Source organism: Nansenia antarctica (assembly GCF_963989245.1).
Source record: "Nansenia antarctica genome assembly, chromosome: 2".
Classification (NCBI taxonomy): domain Eukaryota; kingdom Metazoa; phylum Chordata; class Actinopteri; order Argentiniformes; family Microstomatidae; genus Nansenia; species Nansenia antarctica.
The window spans coordinates 53,433,431-53,453,692 of record NC_137675.1 but is presented as its reverse complement, the minus strand read 5'-3'; the positions used below and the strand labels follow the sequence as shown (position 1 = coordinate 53,453,692).

At 48.2% G+C, this 20,262-nt stretch overlaps 1 protein-coding gene across 1 annotated transcript in view; it reads left to right on the top strand.

The window, feature by feature from the left end:
* Positions 1-20,262, top strand: part of LOC308150269 (uncharacterized protein) — a gene marked incomplete at both ends in the record, with an annotated part of 92,164 nt that overhangs the window by 32,802 nt on the left and 39,100 nt on the right. Inside the window, 4 exon segments of the mRNA XM_080523119.1 lie at positions 5,554-5,782; positions 6,385-6,552; positions 13,865-14,140; positions 14,340-14,459. Of these exon segments, the coding sequence (XP_080379245.1) occupies positions 5,554-5,782; positions 6,385-6,552; positions 13,865-14,140; positions 14,340-14,459 (793 nt within the window).

Here is a 20,262-nt window from a genome sequence, read left to right as displayed (position 1 = left end):
ACAATGCTTCATTATCAGACCATGACAGAATAAGCTCTAACCTGTATGAAACCTGTGCTCCAGTGGTGTAGTATACCCACTAGGAAAGGGCAAGGACTTCCGTATACCCACTTAAAAACGTGTGAGGATACGTAACGGCGTTTTGTGACAGAACTTTCACTTTCATTCATAAAATTCACCCCGTCTGTGTTACGAAGCGCTTGACTTTCGGATTAGATTGCGAGTTGTTTTGGTATAATAAGTGCCGCAATACAGATAGCGTCATATACCACCGGGGGGGGGGGGGGGAATTTGCGCCTATCATGCACATATCAGCCTGTGGATAGATAACTTTAGATAGATAACTTTACATTAAATATGTCTACCATCATCCGCTGTCAAACACCACAATTTATTTTTAAATAAACATGATTGTACATCTCTGTAATCGCGCACCGATGTATTTATATGGGGAAGGCTGTGCTTGACGATTCCATTGGACTGACGCCGGGCAGAGGAACAGGGACTGTCGCCGTTTGACAAACGCGCAGATATGAGTGCTCCGGACCGGTGTCCTGCTTTGATAGTCTAATGCAGCGGTTCCCAACCTTTTTGGACTCACGGCCCACTTTACAAATCTCTACAGTATTCACGGCCCACCTAGTGCGCGAAGCGTGTAAAGAAAAGGTCTATAATGCATTGAAATGACATTAGTACATCAGACATTAGACATCAGACATGGAAATAATATTTTATATTATGTCAATGCGCGGCTGTCATGCACAAATCAGCTTGTAACGTTAGACATGTCAGAACCCCCCTGGTGGTACAACAAGGTATTCTCCCAGCCAGTAGGTCTCCCTCTCTTCTCTGCGGTCTGTCCCTCCCTCGTCCCAACCCCCCGTGGCTGCATGACTCTCCCACTCAGCATGGGCGTCGGTGGACCGCTGCTATGAAAACGCAAACTTTATTAAACTATATTAAATTATACGTAGAGCAAATATCGATTCGGCCTAATAAATGCTGATTTTGTTTTCTACCCTCATTTCACGTGGCTTGCTTGTTGGTGTCAAATTTGAACTAGAAACATGTTGATTATACCTACATTTATACCTACATTACGCCGTCTAATGATCGCAAGGTTGGCAGATCGGCGGTTTGAGCCCCGGCTGGCCACATGTCGAAGTGTCCTTGTGCAAGACACTGAACCCCAAATTGCTCCCAGTGAGCAGGCCGGCGCCTTGCATGGTAGCTTGCCTCCATTGCTGTGTGAATGTATGTGTGAATGGGTGAATGAGAGGCCGTCGTAAAGCGCTTTGGATAAAGGCGCTAATATAAGTGCAGTCCATTTATCATTTTACAATTTCTTGTTGATCCTGTCTCTCCTCTCCAGGCCAGTCCCAGCAGGTGGTGACTCAGATCATCCGGGGCCAGCCTGTGTCCACGGCCGTCTCTAGTGCCAGTCCCATGCAGACCACTGCAGGACAGAGGCTGGTGGGGGCCATGCCTCCCCCCCGCGCTGCCCCCCCAGCCCCAGGGCAGTCCCCGGCCCCGCCCACCCCCCAGGGTCCACGACCACAGCAAGGCCAGCTAACGCAGGGAGCACAGGTGAGGGTGCTCTCTCTCTCTCTCACTCTCTCACTCTCTCTCTCTCTCTCTCTCTCTCACACACACACACAGAGCTCCTCTTGATTCGGTAGAGGTTGCTTCTCTGTCAGATTATTCAATCAGTGTTTTCAATTGACTGACTCACCCAAACGTCTCTTTGATGACGGTGCTGGTAGTTATGGTGATGGTGTTAGCATCCATATTCCTAAATTTCGTTGTTTGGTACCTGTACTGTAGCAATGACAAATAAAGTCCATTCCATTCCATATGCTACTATGCCATGCCGTTCTTTATTGTATGTCTGCCTCATAACAGCCCATACATTTATCGTTTTCTCTTGAAACTTCACTCAGCAGCCAGGAAACTCTATGGACAGACAAAAGGTTAGCAAGTTCATCATCACCTGGGTAGATCTGGGGCTGGTGTTTCTACAATCTCTCCCTTTTCCCGTGGATTGTGTGATTTGTCTTAGTTTTGTGTTCTGCCCCCCCTCTCACTGTAGCTGTGTTCTATCTATGTCTGTAACCTCTTTCTCACCATCGGGCCGACGTGGACCCAAACGGTACTGTGCTGGCTTGGATGTTTTCTTTTCCCATCGTCCTCTCTGGCACAGTTCTGGCAACTGTGGTGGACGTCTAAAGGCCAAGCTCCACCTGCTGCGTTGCGTCAACTCGCCATCGGCGTTGCGTCAACTTCCCGTTGTCCAAGCTCCACCTACTGCGTTGCGTCAACGTCAACGTTCTACTCTAGCTCCACTGTCATTGGTCAATTGTCAATTGGTCTCATTGTGACGTCTGCGTCCACCGTCAAAAATCAAACTTTTTTGAATGTCTACTTTTGACGCAGCCATCGGACGCAACGCAACGCTGACGCAACGCAGCAAGTGGAGCACATTTCATTGATTACAATGCATTTGATCCCAATTTCGGACGCAACGCACATTTGACACAACGCTCGATGGCCATGGTGGAGCTTGGCCGTAACACAGCACAGCAGCACAGCATAGTTCAGTACAGTATATCCTGGTTCAGTATAGCCTGGTTCAGTATAGCCTGGTTCAGTATAGCCTGGTTCAGTATAGCCTGGTTCAGTACAGCTTGGTTCAGTATAGCTTGGTTCAGTATAGCCTGGTTCAGTATAGCCTGGTTCAGTACAGCTTGGTTCAGTACAGCTTGGTTCAGTACAGCTCGGTTCAGTACAGCTTGGTTCAGTACAGCCTGGTTCAGTACAGCTTGGTTCAGCACAGTTTGTTCAGTATAGCCTGGTCCAGTATAGCTTGGATCAGTACAGCCTGGTTCAGTACAGCCTGGTCAAGTACAGTTTGGTTCAGCACAGTTTGGTTCAGTATAGCCTGGTTCAGTACAGCTTGGTTCAGTATAGCTTGGTTCAGTACAGCTTGGTCCAGTATAGCTTGGTTCAGCACAGCTTGGTTCAGTACAGCTTGGTTCAGTATAGCTTGGTTCAGTATAGCCTGGTTCAGTACAGCTTGGTACAGCTTGGGAAGATCAGACAATTTTCCACCATGCACTACGGTGTGACACCTAGACTCCCAACATAGCACCCCCCCCTCAGTGTAAACCTAGGGGGCCACAAACACAAAACACAGGGAGCTGGGAAAGAGTAGTTCTAAAGGGCTAACTTTGGCAGTTGTGTGTCAATGATTCTTTAGTAGAACCATTCTTAATGTACACTGTCCAATAGAAATTCATAGTGTCATTGCAAATGTGTGTTGAAGGATGCAAAATCATCTTACTTTGAGTCAGTATTTGTATTCACCGTGGTCAAACGGGTCCGGGTCCGGGTCTACCCCAACACGAAGCCATGGATGACTGGGAAGGTCCAAAAACGGTTAAATGAGAGGGACAACGCCTTCATCGCAGGGAAGCGCACACCGCTGTACAGCTCCACCAGGGCCAACCTAAAGCGCGGCATCAAAGCGGCCAAGGCAGAGCACAGAGAGAAGATTGAGGAATGCCTCCTGAGCAACGACTCCAGGCGGATGTGGCAGGGGGTTCAGCAGATGACAAACTTCAGAGCCAACAGGCTCACAGCCGCAGAGGACGACCCCCTGCTGGCGGGAAAGCTGAACACCTTCTACGCCCGGTTCGACGAGGGGCGAACGGAGGTAACCACAACACAGACACCACTCTCTCCAGCTCTCAGCAGCCTCACCCTCACAGAGCACGAGGTGAGACGCGTACTAAAGGCGGTGGACCCCAGGAAAGCCTCGGGGCCGGATGGCGTCCTGGGACGGGTGCTGAGAGACTGCGCCGACCAGCTGGCCGGGGTTTTCACCAACATCTTTAACCAGTCCCTGTCCCAGGCCACCGTCCCACCCTGCCTGAAAACCTCAACTATCATTCCAGTCCCGAAGAAAAGCACGGTGAGCTGCCTAAACGACTACCGCCCGGTGGCACTCACACCAATCATCATGAAGTGCTTCGAGAAACTAGTCCGGGCCCACATACTCACACGCCTCCCGCCCAACCTGGATCCATACCAGTTCGCCTACAGAGCCCACAGGTCCACAGAGGACGCCATAGCGATGACTCTCCACGCCACTCTATCCCACCTGGAGAGGGGAAACAGCTACGCGAGACTGCTCTTCGTGGACTTCAGCTCCGCCTTTAACACCATCCTTCCAGACAGGCTAGTGACCAAACTACTAGACCTGGGTCTATCACACTCTATATGTGCGTGGATCAAGGACTTCCTGACCGACCGCCCCCAGAGGGTGCGGGTGGGCCCCCACACCTCCACAGCCCTCAGCCTCAGCACTGGGTCACCCCAGGGCTGCGTGCTAAGCCCCATCCTCTACAACCTCCACACCCACGACTTCACCCCCATCCACCCCAGCAACTACATCGTAAAGTTTGCAGACGACACCACCGTGGTGGGATGTATCTCGGGGGGGGACGAGGCGGCGTACAGGGATGAGGTAGAGCAATTGAGCAAGCTGTGCAAGGTTAACAACCTGCTGCTAAACAAGTCAAAGACCCAGGAATTCATCGTAGACTTCAGGAGGAAAAAGTCCGAGATCCTGCCCCTGCTCATCGACGGAGAGAGCGTGGAGATAGTCTCAAACCTCCGATTCCTGGGACACAACATGCGTGATGACCTGGCCTGGAAGGACAACACTAAAGGCACCATCAAGAGGGCACAACAGCGGCTATACACCCTGAGATGCCTCAAGAAACAACACAGCAAGCAGGAGATGCTGGTGGCCTTCTACCACGGCGCAGTGGAGAGTATCCTCACCTTCGGCATCTCCAACTGGTACCACAGCTGCACGGCAGTGGAGAGAAGCGATCTACAGAGAGTCGTGAGAACAGCACAGAGGATCACCGGCGCCCCCCTCCCCTCTCTGGAGGAGCTGTACAAAACACGCTGTCTCAGGAGGGCCTCCAAGATCTCCAAGGACCCGACCCACCCTGGGCACGAACACTTTGTCAAGCTGCCCTCGAACAGGAGGTACAGGACCCCGGCCGCTAAGACAAACAGACTGAAGGACAGCTTCTACCACAGGGCCGTCAAGGCCCTGAACACAGAAAAGGCCTAAGTTCTGGGCCCAGGACAGTCCGGACGGATTGTATGGCAGCTAGTGCTGAGGCACAAACATGTACATTTTCAAGCCTGCAAACTGTGACACTTTAAAATAATGTGAAAAAATACTTTCTGTGAAATATGACAACCCTAGTTGACTATCTGTGCAGTATAGTACAGTGGATTGTGTACATAGCCTCTATTGATGTAAACCAGCTCCTTACCTTCTTGTGATTTTTATGCATCTATGCTTTTTCCAAAATGTGTTTCTTTTTCCTTTCCTAAACACCAGGGGAGCCTCCCCTCCTAAATTTCGTTGTTTGGTACCTGTACTGTAGCAATGACAAATAAAGTCTATCTATCTATCTATTCTGTGTGCAGTCCTTCACCTACTCGTTCGTTAAATCACTGTTTATGTTTTAGAAATGGTTGGAGCAGCAGAAGGCTGGTGCCATCAACCCCTCCACCGGCACTCCCACCACCCCGGCCTCCGCCACCCAGAAGGTCATGGTGGGCTCTCTGAGCAGCCAGGTGACCCAAGGCACCAAGGTGGTCCTGGCCACCAAGCTGGGGACGCCGGTGACATTCCAGCAGAACAAGAACTTCCAGCAGTTGTTTGCTTCCTGGGTCAAACAGGGTCAGAGCACCCCAGGTGAGTGTAGCTGGATTAGGGAGGCTGTTTGTCTAAAATCACATGACGTGACTGTGGTGTGTGTGTGTGTCTGATGAAGTTTCCCTGTCGTTGATGTGATGTGAAAGCGCTGTGGGAAAAGGATCATGAGTGGAGTTGATGGCTCTTTCAATCCCCATTTTTTGTTCTTTTGAATGGTTAATTGGATCTTCACTCCTAGTGAATGTAACCATCTATGTCAACCATCAGCATGGCTTTCGTTTTTTCATTTTTGTCGCTATACCATATTACAATAGATATATTAAGTATTATATTATATATAAGTTTTGTCAGAGTGCCTTTTTGGCCGGTGGTGTCCACTCTTATCTCCCAGAGTAATTCTGATAATCAGGGAAAGGTGAATTCCCTATAAACCTTAACAATAACAAGACTCCCAAACTGTCAATGTGGAGTGTCAACCTTTAGGTCAATAAATGCCCCAAAATTCAAGCAAATGGCCTTGATTATACTGTATATCAACGCTGCTAAAACCAACCCAGTGGACACCACTGCTATAGACGGTAGCTGTTGTGGTTGCCCGCTGGTCTGGGTGTGACTGCAGGTCACGTGTGTGTGTGTTGCAGCCTCCACCGGCGTGGTGGCCACCATGGCCAGCAGCGTCACCACCTCTGGGCAAACGTTCCAGATCGCTGCCGGCCAGGTGACCATGGCGACCAAGGTCATCACCGTCAAGCTACCGCTGCCGCCTAACAGCAAGATTGTCACGGTCAACATGCCGACCACGCAAGGAGGTATGGATGGAGGGTCTCGCCGTGCGTTCGTTAAGGTCTACCCCCCCACGTAACGGTTCATGGATGAGCTATGTCACCACCGTGGAAATGGAACCCCCATGAGACACCGGCCCAATCCCGATTCTCTTTTTTACCACTTCGGCTCGTTTTGGAGTCACTCGTTTTGGAGTCACTCGTTTTGGAGTCACTCGTTTTGGAGTCACTCGTTTTGGAGCCATAGCCGTAGTGGTTCCTCGGGGGAAATGGGACAACCCTTCACGACGTCATCCGTAGTGTAATGAATGGGTTAATTCATAGTCAGGACAGCGCATGCGCCTTAGAGAGAGTTCGTGATATACCAGAAGGTGACTGATGTAAGGTGATCAACTTCTCCAGAATTTATTTAATTGAGTCGTCACTTACAAGCGAGTCCGTTTAATCTCAACGAGACGTCCTTGTTATAACTTCTAAGATAAAATGATCCAATCAAATATTCGGCACCACTACTGAACTGTTCTTTAAGAGAATATTTATTCGAGCACATCTGCAAACAATAATATCAGCATACAATAGCATTTCATTCCATGGAAAGGGGTCTTATCTAGCTTCACCTCCGCAGACCAGGATAAGCTGGTTAACTGCAGAAGTTTCACCGGAGAAGAGCCCCCCTTCGCCTGGGACCACAGTCTTTATCTATTTTTCTTAACATTTTGGGCTGGGCTGTCCCTCTCTGGTAGGTTTTATGGTAAACGTCTGTTTTATGTCTGAATGTGGCGTTCGACTCCTTTCGGTGTCCGTGCGAGTGTGTTATCTTCTTCTTCTGACCCCCCGGTCGTTTGTCATGGTGGGAGTGTTTGGACACTCTGTCTGCAACGGTGTCCTGAACAGCCTAGCACGACGTTAGACACACACACATTCAGGTCTGTAAGTTCTATGTCCTTATCAGGATCGCTTGTGTAAACATCACTGTTGCCAGGCCCACAGTCTCCCATGACTTGGGATTCGATTAACAAGTTTAAAATACAATATTGAAGAATAGACTTATCATTAATCATTAGTTATGATAGTATAAAATGAGTATAGGAAAATAGGATATCATAACAGCAGGTACAAAATGGTTGTTAGTACATAGGTAAAAATAAGCAATCTACAGGCGGTTTGAACCACAACACCCTCTCCCAGTCAGGAGCCCCTTCCCCCCACGTCGCTCAAAAGCAGAGCCTCTCTTCCATGACTCTGTGAGACTTCAACTGATCCCAGTCACATATTATTTAAATGAACACACAGTATTTAATACAAATCCCTAACAAATCCCCCCTTGGTCATAAACAAAATTATGACCATCACAGAGAATTTGTAGCCGGACGTGGTGAGATGGGTCTAAGACAGACCGCAAATGCCTTTATTTACACCATTCCATCACAAACCTCCATAATCACAACATCTCTTCAACCCCTACGTCACGATACATGATCTCCTCCCCCTCTAACAGCGACTGCTGCTGTTCAGCAATAATCATTTGTAATTGTCTCTGTGTTCCAGCATCAATTTTGGTTAGGGCTGTAGTAATCAGTCGCTGGGCCAGGCCCCTAATGCAAGGGATAATACAGCAGCCAAACAGGATCAACACCGTGGCAGAGATGAGGAGGGCAGTGAGCATAGACACAGCCAGATTTTTCCATTTACCAAAAACGGAGTCGAACCAGTCACCAATGACATTGCTAACTCCTGAGTTTGCATACACCTCTGCACGGAGCATACGCAGACCCTCCAGTGCTCTTGTGACGGAGCCATCAGGAGCGGTGTTGTTGGGTATGACCGTGCAGCAAGTGTCACCAAACATAGTGCATACACCTCCTGATGAGGCTAGCAGAAAATCAAGCGCAATCCTGTTTTGATAAGCGGTAAGAGTGGTTGCATCTAACTGTGCCGCGAGTCCTGTAATAGCATCCTCAGTAAAGTTAATAAATCTCTGTTGGTTATAGTATATGTAATTTATCCAGTCTACATTTTTATTAATAGTGCACCACCAGCACACGACTGACTCAAAACCGGCGGCAATCTGATCGCGGGCCTTGTATTCGTTAGGAACACCGCGTGGCACGCCTACCGCATCAATGTATACCTGAGTGTCATATGACCCTTTAGGAGCGTCGCGTTTGTGTCTAGCAGTATTGGGAGATGTGGAGGCCATAAAAGTACTGCTATCTAGTATCTCCATCTTAACAACCATTACCACGCGTGTACATAATCCCTGCCAATCTAAAGGCAGATATCTATACAGCTGTGAACCCCCACATTTCCAAAACATGTCTGCTACAGGTTGTGTCTGATTCCCTGTCACCTGACCAGTCGGAATACCATAGCCATTAAAAGTACAAGTAGTGCTGTTACCGCTCTGGCACAAAGTCCTACAGAAGCGCGTAGCATTAAGGCGTCCCACATCGCCCCCCTTGCCCGTCCTGTTAAGGCAGTCGTAGGCTTTTTTTAAGTGTAAAGCCTGATGTCCCTCATATATCATGGGGCCTTTAGTGCTAGTCATACCGGGGCAGTTTTTCCTAGAGAGAGAGTGGCTGACAGGTAGGCCCATCAACAAATTGCAGTCGTACATACAGTATATCCCCCCTCTACCAATGTCAATTGAGAACTCGTCACTATCAGCTATTCGTTTTCCCCCTCGTCCCATCCCTATTCTATAACTTGAACAATTATCAGGTTTGTAGGGGGAGGGAAACAGTCTAGTATCTCTAGGTTGTTTCAAGCAGACTACACATGTCTCCCTAGAGATGGTGGACATTGTGTAGTTTACCCAGTTGTACCAAACATTATTAGAGGCTAAGTCATGAAATGCTTCGTCGGAACCCAAACCCCCCCCTGGGACCCCAGTAAACATCACCATTGAAAGGAGGGTGCATGCCGACAGAATCGCCAGGAATTTGGACATTTTACACATTCTCTAGGCGTTCTCTGATTTCAGCCAAAGTTCTATGTGGTGGGTCTGCTTTGGTGCAGTGTGACAGGTGATGCCAATCTGCACCCGGTTTACCTTTGACCTTGACTGCGTGTGAGGTGGTCAATACTACCTCCCACGGTCCTGTCCACCGTGGCTCGTTCCACTTCCTTTTGTGGACTCTGATTCTTACCCAGTCGCCTGGGTCTAGAATAGGAGTCTGTTTTTTGCCGTTGTCTGCTTTCTCCGCTGCATTCAGTACCTGTGAAGACAATACTCGATTTAGATTAGTTAGAGCCCTGACATATACATTCATTTCCATGGAGAGGAGGTCCAATCCTGGGCCCACCTCCCTCTGTCTCTGTATCATGCCTGTCGGCACCAACATCGGTCTACCAGTTATGATCTCATGGGGTGTCAAATGAGTCACTGAATTGGTCTTATTTCTCATTGCCATCAACACCATGGGCAATGCCCCCACCCACGACAGTCCTGTCGAGGCACAGGTTTTAGCAAGCTTTCTTTTAATAGATTGGTTAGCCCTTTCAACCAGCCCCTGTGACTGGGGGTGATAGACTGAACCAAATCGATGCTTAATCCCCATTGCTGTCTCAATTGCAGCCATATGGACATTTTTAAAATGTGACCCATTATCAGAGTGTATCATTGTAGGGAAGCCAAACCGTGGTATGAAATCCTGTAAGAGGCACTTTATTACAGACGCAGCATCCTCCCGTTTACACGGATATGCTTCAGGCCACCTTGAAAATCTATCAATCACCACCAACAAGTATCTTTTGCCTTGTACTCTATTGTCTAATCCCATGTCCGTGAAGTCAATACATATCTCTCGAAATGGGCAGGGAGGCACTGGATATGTGCCCATTGGGCATTTAAGTACTGTTTTCGGGTTGTGCTTGTTGCACACATCACAGTCTGAGATGAAATTCTTAACCATCTCCAAACCATAAGGGGTCCACCAATCTCTCATTATCAGTGCCCAAGTGTCTCGCACCGACCCATGAGTGGGACCGTGAGCTTCAGCTATCAGCATATTCATTAGGCCTGCAGGGGCCACTAGTCTTCCGTCATGCGCTCTCCACAACCCGTAGCCCTTGTCAGAGGACCCGCCTTGCGTCGCCCCCCTTTTTACCCACACTGATTTTTCTTGGGGGGAGGCGGCCCCCTGTATTTCCTCTATAGTCTGCACAGAGCATTTAGGTTTGTCTAGCTGGATTGAAACCAGCTGGTGTTCTCTGGGGACATATCCCCCCGCTAATTTAGCGGCTGCATCTGCAGCATCATTTCCTTTGGCTTCGTCTGTGTCGGCTTTCGAGTGCCCCTTGCACTTTATAACCGACACCTGGAATGGCATCTGTACTGCTGCCATTAAATTTTTTAGCGCCATCTCATGTTTGACTGGGTCACCATTCGAGGTCACCCATCCTCTCCTGACCCATTGGGGGCCATCCATCATTAATGCCCCATGGGCATATGCTGAGTCAGTGTAAATATTGACACGGCGTCCTTTAGCATGGCGCAGTGCTTTCGTGAGCCCCACTACTTCTGCTTTTTGGGCTGACGCAGGCTGCGGAATTATTCCACTGACTACCGTGTTGTAAGAGCCATTGACCATTCTTTCCACTACTGCAAACGACGCAATATTACCATCCGGGCCTCTATAACAACATCCATCACAATACAGTGTCAGTTCAGCACATGAATTTGCCTGTGCTTCTAAGTCAGGTCGTATCTTGTGTTCTTTTCTTGCTCTCAACTCACAAATGTGTTACACTATTTGCGGGGAGTCCTTCTGCCATATTCACCCCTAGTGACGTATATGTGACATGTGGTTGAGTCAGTATTCGTTCTAGCTTTCCTTCTCTCGAGCTGGATAGAGAGAAGGCCTTTGATTCTAAAAATGCCACCACACCATGGTTGGTGTGGACTATTATGGGGTGACACATAGTCATTGATGCTGTCTTTTCTAGGGCCGTACTTATTGCTATCAGGTGTCGTGTCTGTCCCATTCCTACACTGTCCAGTCTGCTGCTGTGATAGAGTAACACTGCCCTTCCTTCTGGTCTTTTCTGAAATAGTACTGCATTTATCACTCCTTTATTCTCTCCTACATCTAAGTGAAAAGGTTCTTCATAATTTGGTACTGCCAACTGTTCAGCCTGTGCCAAGGCCTGCTTCATGTTTATGAATGCTTCCTCAGCGGCGATGTTCCAATCCAATGTTGCTTTTAGGTTTCGGTGGCCTGCTGTCGCCACTATGTCTCTTAATGCCGCTCCAGTCTCCACATAATGAGGTATGTATTGTCTGCTGTAGCCTGTCAGCCCTAAGAATCCCAACATGTCTTTCACCGTCACAGGCTTGGGGTAAGTCAACGCTGCTGATCTTTGGGATTCCACCACTTGCTTCGTGTTTGCTGCTATCACTCGTCCGAGGAAGATTACTTTTCTCCGGCAGCCTTGTACCTTTTCTTTCTTGACTTTGTATCCTGCCTCTTCTACTGTTCTCAGCACGGTTTCTGAGGCCATCAGGCAGTCCTGTGCATTTTCACTTGCTATCAAAATGTCGTCCACGTATTGAATTACTGTGGTTCCTTCTGGGAGAGTGATGCCTTGTAGATCTTCTTTTAGTGCCTTATTGAACAGGCCAGGGCTCTGCTTGTAGCCCTGAGGCAAACGATTGTATGTATATTTGGACCCTTTGTAGGAGAACCCAAATATTTCTTGACTGTTTGGGTGCAGAGGCAGGCAAAAGAAAGCATTAGCCAGGTCTATGACTGTGAATCTGACTTGTTTGGGGGTCAGGCAATTCAATGCAACGTACGGGTTTGGGACGGCGATGTCATGGCCTGCCACTGCGTCATTTATTCTTCTGAGATCATGGACCATCCTCCAGGTCCCGTTAGGTTTCTTTACTGGTAGTATTGGTGTGTTCCACGGGGAGCAGCTGGGCCGCAACACCCCCGTTGCAGTCAGTCCTCCAATGGTTTCTGATATTCCTTGGGTGGCCGCTGGGGAGATATTGTATTGTGGCTGCCAGATCACTGCTTGGCCTTCTTTTAATTTTACTTCGATCTGGTGATGGGGCACCAGACCCACATCATGGTCTCCCTTGGACCAAAGTCTTGGGTTTATTCTGTTCATCATCCCATCCCAGTCCTGATGATTGTCATTCTCTCGGCCATGGTCTCTTTCGAGATCTTGTCTCTCCCAGACGGTGTTTTCGTCTGTACAATTCCCTATTCTCCACATCGTCAGGTCCTTGCTTCGCCAGAGGAGGGGGTTTACAGTCGACCTCCATTCCTGGGCTTGTGCTCTTTTCATCATGGGTCCCAATTCCTTTGCTACTCCACCGTGAGTGATGGCCAGGGTTATGTGCGGCGCGCTCTCAGCTTGGAGGGCGTACCACTGGTGCTGCTCATCCGTGGGGGTGCATCCCGCTGCTACCCCTTCTGGCCCCACAATGATGTCTGTAGCCCTTAGCACGCTCTTCTTTCCTTCTTTTCGGGTTTCCCAGGCTTCTTCATAGGACTCATCTGGTTCTCTGATGTAGTTAAAAGTGCAATGAAGAGGGTCTAGGGGAGGCCCATAGGGCCTTAGCTGTTGTATCCATGTCTTCCATTGATGATAGGTCTTAGTTACTCCCTCAGTGTTTTCCGAGAGTAGTCGAGCCCAGAACACAGCCGTGGTCTGGGCGGTGGCTCCTGGTTCCTCTCTCATCATTAGTATTCTGCATGGGGCTTCCCCGGTGACTTTCCTGCCGCCGGGAAGTGTTACTGTTAATCCGTCTGGTCCACAAGTTACCTCCGCGTTCAATTTACATAGCAGGTCCCTCCCCATTAAGTTTACGGGGCATTGGGGAGCGAACAGGTAGTTGTGTGACAATTTCTGGTGGCCTATTTCTGTTTCTAGGGGGACTGTGTATTTCTGTGTCTGTGCCTGCCCGGAGTAGCCTACTGTCGTCATGGCCAGATTTTCCGACAGAGGAGGAACTCTACCCTTGTGGTTTCTCATGGTGGACGCTGCCGCTCCAGTATCTACCATGAACTGTTTTTTCTCTCCTCCCACCAGTATTTCAATCATTGGTTCTTCGTTCGGGTGGAAGTGGTAGGTTCCTCTTTCGCCTCCCGGGCATCCCTATAGGCTTTGACCATAAGGAGCCCCTCCTTGTGGTTGATTCATCATGGGGGCCATCATGGTTGGTGCCGGTTGGCCTGGCATCGGGCCCCCCCACTGTTGCTGTGTGGGGGGTTGAAACTGCTGGGGCTGCCATTGCTGCTGTTGCGTTGGTCCCCATGACTGCTGTTGGCCCCCTTGGTTAGGGCATTCATTCCTCCAGTGTCCTGTTCCTCCACATGTGTGGCAGGCACCTGCTCCTGGTGCTCTTGGTCCTCCACGGCCTCTCCCGCGGCCTTCTCGCCCACGTCCTCTCCCTCCGCCTCTCTGTTGATATTCGGGGAAGGATTGGTACTGAGCCGGGGGCTGTGGTGCTGTAGAGGCCTGCGGCACCTCTTCGAGCTGGACCAATATCTTGGCTTCCTTAGCTTCCTTCTTCCTTGCCGTAGCCACAGCGTCAGCTTCGGCTACCTGCAGTTTCAACAACCTCTCACGCTGCACGGCCTGTTTCTCCTCGGCCTCGTCGGTGTGTCTCTCTTCCTGGTTGGTATGATGAGTGAGATTTTGTATCCATAGGCTCTCTTCCATAGAGCCCAGGCCTACTACCGAGCTCAGCCTTTCTTGGATTGTTTTGCCTAGGCCTCGGCCCACCTCTGCTCGGAACAACATTTCCGTCGCTTGGCTGTGATCATATCTGGCCCCAGTTCCTTCCTCCCATGCCTCAGCGGCCCTCTTGATGAACTTATGGATGTCTTCGTCCGGCTTCCGCTTTATCCCTGTCATGGCTGCTGTATCCGGGGTGTGGGGCCACAGTGTCCTGAGCACGGTCCACAGGGCCGTCCTGTGTTGGTTCAGTGGTGTTTCCCCGGGGATATTTCCCAGTCCCACCAGGGCTTCCACCTGGTTCCATTTTCCTTGTCCCTCCGTAGAGGCAATGAGGGCCTTCACATCCCCCCAGGCCACCCTATCTGCCATGGTTCGGGCCTCAAACGCTCGTATCCACGGGGCGGCCCCTCTGGGGAGGGAGGGGAGGCTGTTCTTGAGAGCCTCCATGTCCCGATGTCCCCATGGTTGGTAAAGTAATCCTCCTCCTGCTACGGCAACCAAAGGGAACATGCCTGGTCGCTGCTCTTTCTCTGTGGCAGGGGGCATGCCTCTTGTTTTCATATCACACGTCTGAAGGAACCGCTGTGGATGTTTCTTGACTCGTGTGGATCTTCTGGGGAGTGGGGTCCGTGCTCGTGCCTCGCTTGCCCACTCCTCTTCTGTGTCTGACTCACCGCTGCAGCTATTGGTTTCCCACCCGCTGCCTTCTTCCTCTTCTCCTTCTGTCACCCCTGCCCTTTTAAACTCGCCCCTGAGTCTCAGCGTGAGTCCTTGTTTCCCCCTGCTCGCCTTCTTCTTTCGGCGTTTCTTTTTCTTCTCTCCCTCCTTCCATTCCTCTTGGCTCCGTTCGGAGTGCCTTCTGCGCAAGTCGTCTTCTTTTATTTGCACAGTCAGTTCTTCCAGTTGATCAGCCAGCTGTTTTTGTATGTCCTCCATCTCTTGGTGGCCCTGTTGTATTTGTTTCTGCAACTCACTTCTCCCTGGTGGGCCGTTTCCTCCGTGGGGCGTGCCGATGGTGCATGGCGATGCTCTTGGAAGGGCCATCGATCCTAACGTACTCCATGGCAGGTCGTCACATTGTCTTCCAGGGCTGTGATCCCGGGTAGAGTGGAGAGTGTTGTGCGCCTCTTCTGGTCGCGCTTGCACTTCCACTGTCCCACTCATAATGTCAAAGACTGGTGCCTGTATGGGGGTTGGCCCTGTCAGGTATTCTTTGGTAGGTTTCAAAGGGTTCACATCCCAGGCATATGGGGGAGGGGTTGAGCTCAGTCCCTTACGTACCTCCAGGGGCCAGGTGCTTTTTAGGGGGAGGAGGTGTTTTTCTGCCTCCGACCCCCACCTCGCTGCTTGTAGCAATGCGGACAGGGGATACAGTTCTCTTGGAGGAACCACAGCGACCGTGGCCGTCTCCATGGGCACGACGGCTGTCGGAGCCACAGTGTCTGTGCCTTTCTCCCCCGCCTGTGCTTCGACTGTCTGTTTGGCTTGGCGTTGAGAGTGTTCTGCTCCTCTGAGCCATCCGACCACTCGTCTTGTTCTCACCTCCTTTTCCTCCGCCTTCTTTGCCTCTCGTCGTGCTTCAGACCACCTTCCCTTGCCTACGGCAGCACTCTCCTTCTCTTTTGATTTTTCTATGGCCTTTTCAATGATCGCCAGTCTTTGCTCTGGGGTGGGTGGCCCTTCTGGGGGGAACAGACCTGCCTTCTTCCATTTAGCTACTGCTTTCACCATCTTCTTTTCCTCTTGCTCTCTTCCGTCATGGTCTGTCCTTTTATGCATTTCCTTCAGGGCCTGAAGCCACCACTGTGGAGTCTCTTTCATGGTCATATTGTTTCTTTACTATACCCCTTGGGTGTCTTAATGCTGTGTCTTAGTGCTGTGTCTTAATGCTGTGTCCTAAAGAGAAAAATAAAAATAAAAATAAAGAAAGAAAGGAAAAAATAAAATAATATTAATAATAATAATGCCTTTGGTAGTATTCAGAGCCTTTCACTTTTTAAAAATGGATTCAATAAAATGTGCCATCCTTCTAACACACAACACAGAGTCAGAATGACAAAGCGAAACTTTTTTTTTTTTTTTTTTTTTTGTAAATGTATTAACAATTAAATGCAATAGTTCATGTATTTATTTTTCTTATTCCTTTGTATTTGTCTTTGTTTGCTTGTTTGTTTGTTTTTTTTGAATTAATTAAGGTCTCATATTATATCTTATGGTATATCTTATCTGTGTGAATCTATCTTGTCGGTCCTTGATGTGTTCATCTTATGTGTTCTGCATTACTTGCTCATCTAGATAGCCATTCTACTGAAGGTTCACTGTATCGTGTGGCTATGCTGCCACCCTTATCATCAATATTACTATTGCCAACCAATACTAAACAAACTAAACAAGTAACCAACATTTAATCAAACACATCAAAAAATACTGCTTTTAACTAGACGGCTAGACACAAATCACCACGTGTCAACAGAGACACTCCTTGTGAGCTTTTTCTCCTGCTGTCTGCGCTTCAATGGTTGGATCACCCCCGCAGCACAACGCTTCTTTAAACACCTTGAACGAGGCATAACATTATTTTACAACGTTTGCAAGTGATATTTGAGCGATGTCAAGCCAGGGAGCACTCAGTCTAGAATCAAGGACCCCAATTGAAATAAGCCAGTGGCTTTCTTGGGTTTTTATCCTGTTAGTTGACCTTGTATGTATTACGTACTTTCATGTACCTACTTCTGCAAATCTTCTAATAAAGTTTTCAATCAATCTAAATCAAAACCAGGGGGGCACCCCATCAACGCAGCCAAAGGAAAAAACCCGGCCCACCTCCGACAACTCCCGCGAGACCCAGAATATGCCTGGATATTTTTAGGAACTCTCGCGAGACCCGTCAGACCAAACCCGGACTCTCCCCCAGCGACGCCGATGGACACCCCCCAGTTGCTCCAGGGCGCTTCACTCAACTATCCCTTTTAATAGTAGTAATTACAATAATAATAACAATTCCAACTATGGTTTACATACAATATTACATAACACCTTTGCATGAGTTTACAATTATAAGGTTCTATCTCCGTTTAGGGTAGTTCAGAGACACTGAGCGTCAAAGTTTTTACATTCCATTATGTTTTGTGAGATGGAACCTTTGTATTTTATGAATTACTAACTCAAAATGCCAACATTTAAAAATAACACCACACATTAATAAACCACTTAATGGATCAGATTGTGTAAAAGACCCAATTTTGACTAAAATGAAGATAGAACCTTATAATCCTAACGTCACAATTGTTTAAGCGCCCGCTGTGAGAGGAGGCACGCTAAATAGGACCTCTATCGGACTGCAGTCCTGTAGACGCTACCCTAGTCGCAATGACCTCACTCCTCACTTGGTTTGCAAGGTATTTCAACCTCCGGGACACCGTCCTTTCCTGGGGGCTGGTTACCCCTTTTTATCCAGGACAATAGTGTCCTTTCCTGAGGGCTGGTTACCCATTTTTATCCAGGACAATAGTGTCCTTTCCTTAGTATCCAGAACGGTGTCCCTGCCTTAATATCCAGGACTATAGTGTCCTTTCCTTAGACCTCGGCGGGTCTATGGGGGCTGGTTACCCCTTTATATCCAGGACTTAGCTACTGTCCCTTCCTTAGACCTCGGCGGGCCTATTACACGTTAATACAAGATGTGCTTATATCAGACAGTGGTGTTCAATAATGTATAGAATGTCATTTTAATTAATGATTCACTTACTTTGTGACGGATCTTCAAAAACACAGATCAGAATGGGTATGACACACGATTCAGACCCAGCACTTTCCACCTAAAACACTATTGTCTACCTAAGCAGATTTCATTAAATGGCTCTGCTCACCTCTTTTGTCTTGGTACCGTGGAAGTGCTCAGTCCGAATCCAGCCTCGCCCACTCCTCCTTGCATCCCGTTGAAAATCACGTCGGGGTCACCAATTTTGTAAGGTGATCAACTTCTCCAGAATTGATTTAATTGAGTCGTCACTTACAAGCGAGTCCGTTTAATCTCAACGAGACGTCCTTGTTATAACTTCTAAGATAAAATGATCCAATCAAATATTCGGCACCACTACTGAACTGTTCTTTAAGAGAATATTTATTCGAGCACATCTGCAAACAATAATATCAGCATACAATAGCATTTCATTCCATGGAAAGGGGTCTTATCTAGCTTCACCTCCGCAGACCAGGATAAGCTGGTTAACTGCAGAAGTTTCACCGGAGAAGAGCCCCCCTTCGCCTGGGACCACAGTCTTTATCTATTTTTCTTAACATTTTGGGCTGGGCTGTCCCTCTCTGGTAGGTTTTATGGTAAACGTCTGTTTTATGTCTGAATGTGGCGTTCGACTCCTTTCGGTGTCCGTGCGAGTGTGTTATCTTCTTCTTCTGACCCCCCGGTCGTTTGTCATGGTGGGAGTGTTTGGACACTCTGTCTGCAACGGTGTCCTGAACAGCCTAGCACGACGTTAGACACACACACATTCAGGTCTGTAAGTTCTATGTCCTTATCAGGATCGCTTGTGTAAACATCACTGTTGCCAGGCCCACAGTCTCCCATGACTTGGGATTCGATTAACAAGTTTAAAATACAATATTGAAGAATAGACTTATCATTAATCATTAGTTATGATAGTATAAAATGAGTATAGGAAAATAGGATATCATAACAGCAGGTACAAAATGGTTGTTAGTACATAGGTAAAAATAAGCAATATACAGGCGGTTTGAACCACAACACCCTCTCCCAGTCAGGAGCCCCTTCCCCCCACGTCGCTCAAAAGCAGAGCCTCTCTTCCATGACTCTGTGAGACTTCAACTGATCCCAGTCACATATTATTTAAATGAACACACAGTATTTAATACAAATCCCTAACACTGACAGGTGTCGAGAGAACCGAAGTAAACTGGTTATACCTTTGTTGAACCCAGACTCAAGTGTCTTATTATTCTATGTCCAAGTGACATTACACGTAGTATCGTAGAAAAGCATTGACGCTCGCGATTCATTCACAACTTGAATGAACTTGAACGCTATCAATCGATCAAACAAGTCATCAAATAAAAAAGAACAATGCTTCATTATCAGACCATGACAGAATAAGCTCTAACCTGTATGAAACCTGTGCTCCAGTGGTGTAGTATACCCACTAGGAAAGGGCAAGGACTTCCGTAAACCCACTTAAAAATGTGTGAGGATACGTAACGGCGTTTTGTGACAGAACTTTCACTTTTATTCATAAAATTCACCCCGTCTGTGTTACGAAGCGCTTGACTTTTGGACCATTGGGACTGACTATAGCGTCATATACCATCAACGGGCGGAAACATGAAATATGTCAAAATGCAGCACTATCATGCGCAGATCAGCCTTATAACATGTAATTTATATATATATATATAACAGCACAGATATATTTTTATGGCGTTACGAAATCCGATGTGACAGGAACGCTGGAGAAACAGCTGTCCACTGCATTAATTAACTATGTTAATCGATGGCACATCCATCGATAATATTACATAATAACAACTGCTCGGATTAGATTGCGAGTTGTTTTGGTATAATAAGTGCCGCAATACAGATAGCGTCATATACCACCAGGGGGGGGGGGGGGGGGGGAATTTGCGCCTATCATGCACATATCAGCCTGTGGATAGATAACTTTAGATAGATAACTTTACATTAAATATGTCTACCATCATCCGCTGTCAAACACCACAATTTATTTTTAAATAAACATGATTGTACATCTCTGTAATCGCGCACCGATGTATTTATATGGGGAAGGCTGTGCTTGACGATTCCATTGGACTGACGCCGGGCAGAGGAACAGGGACTGTCGCCGTTTGACAAACGCGCAGATATGAGTGCTCCGGACCGGTGTCCTGCTTTGATAGTCTAATGCAGCGGTTCCCAACCTTTTTGGACTCACGGCCCACTTTACAAATCTCTACAGTATTCACGGCCCACCTAGTGCGCGAAGCGTGTAAAGAAAAGGTCTATAATGCATTGAA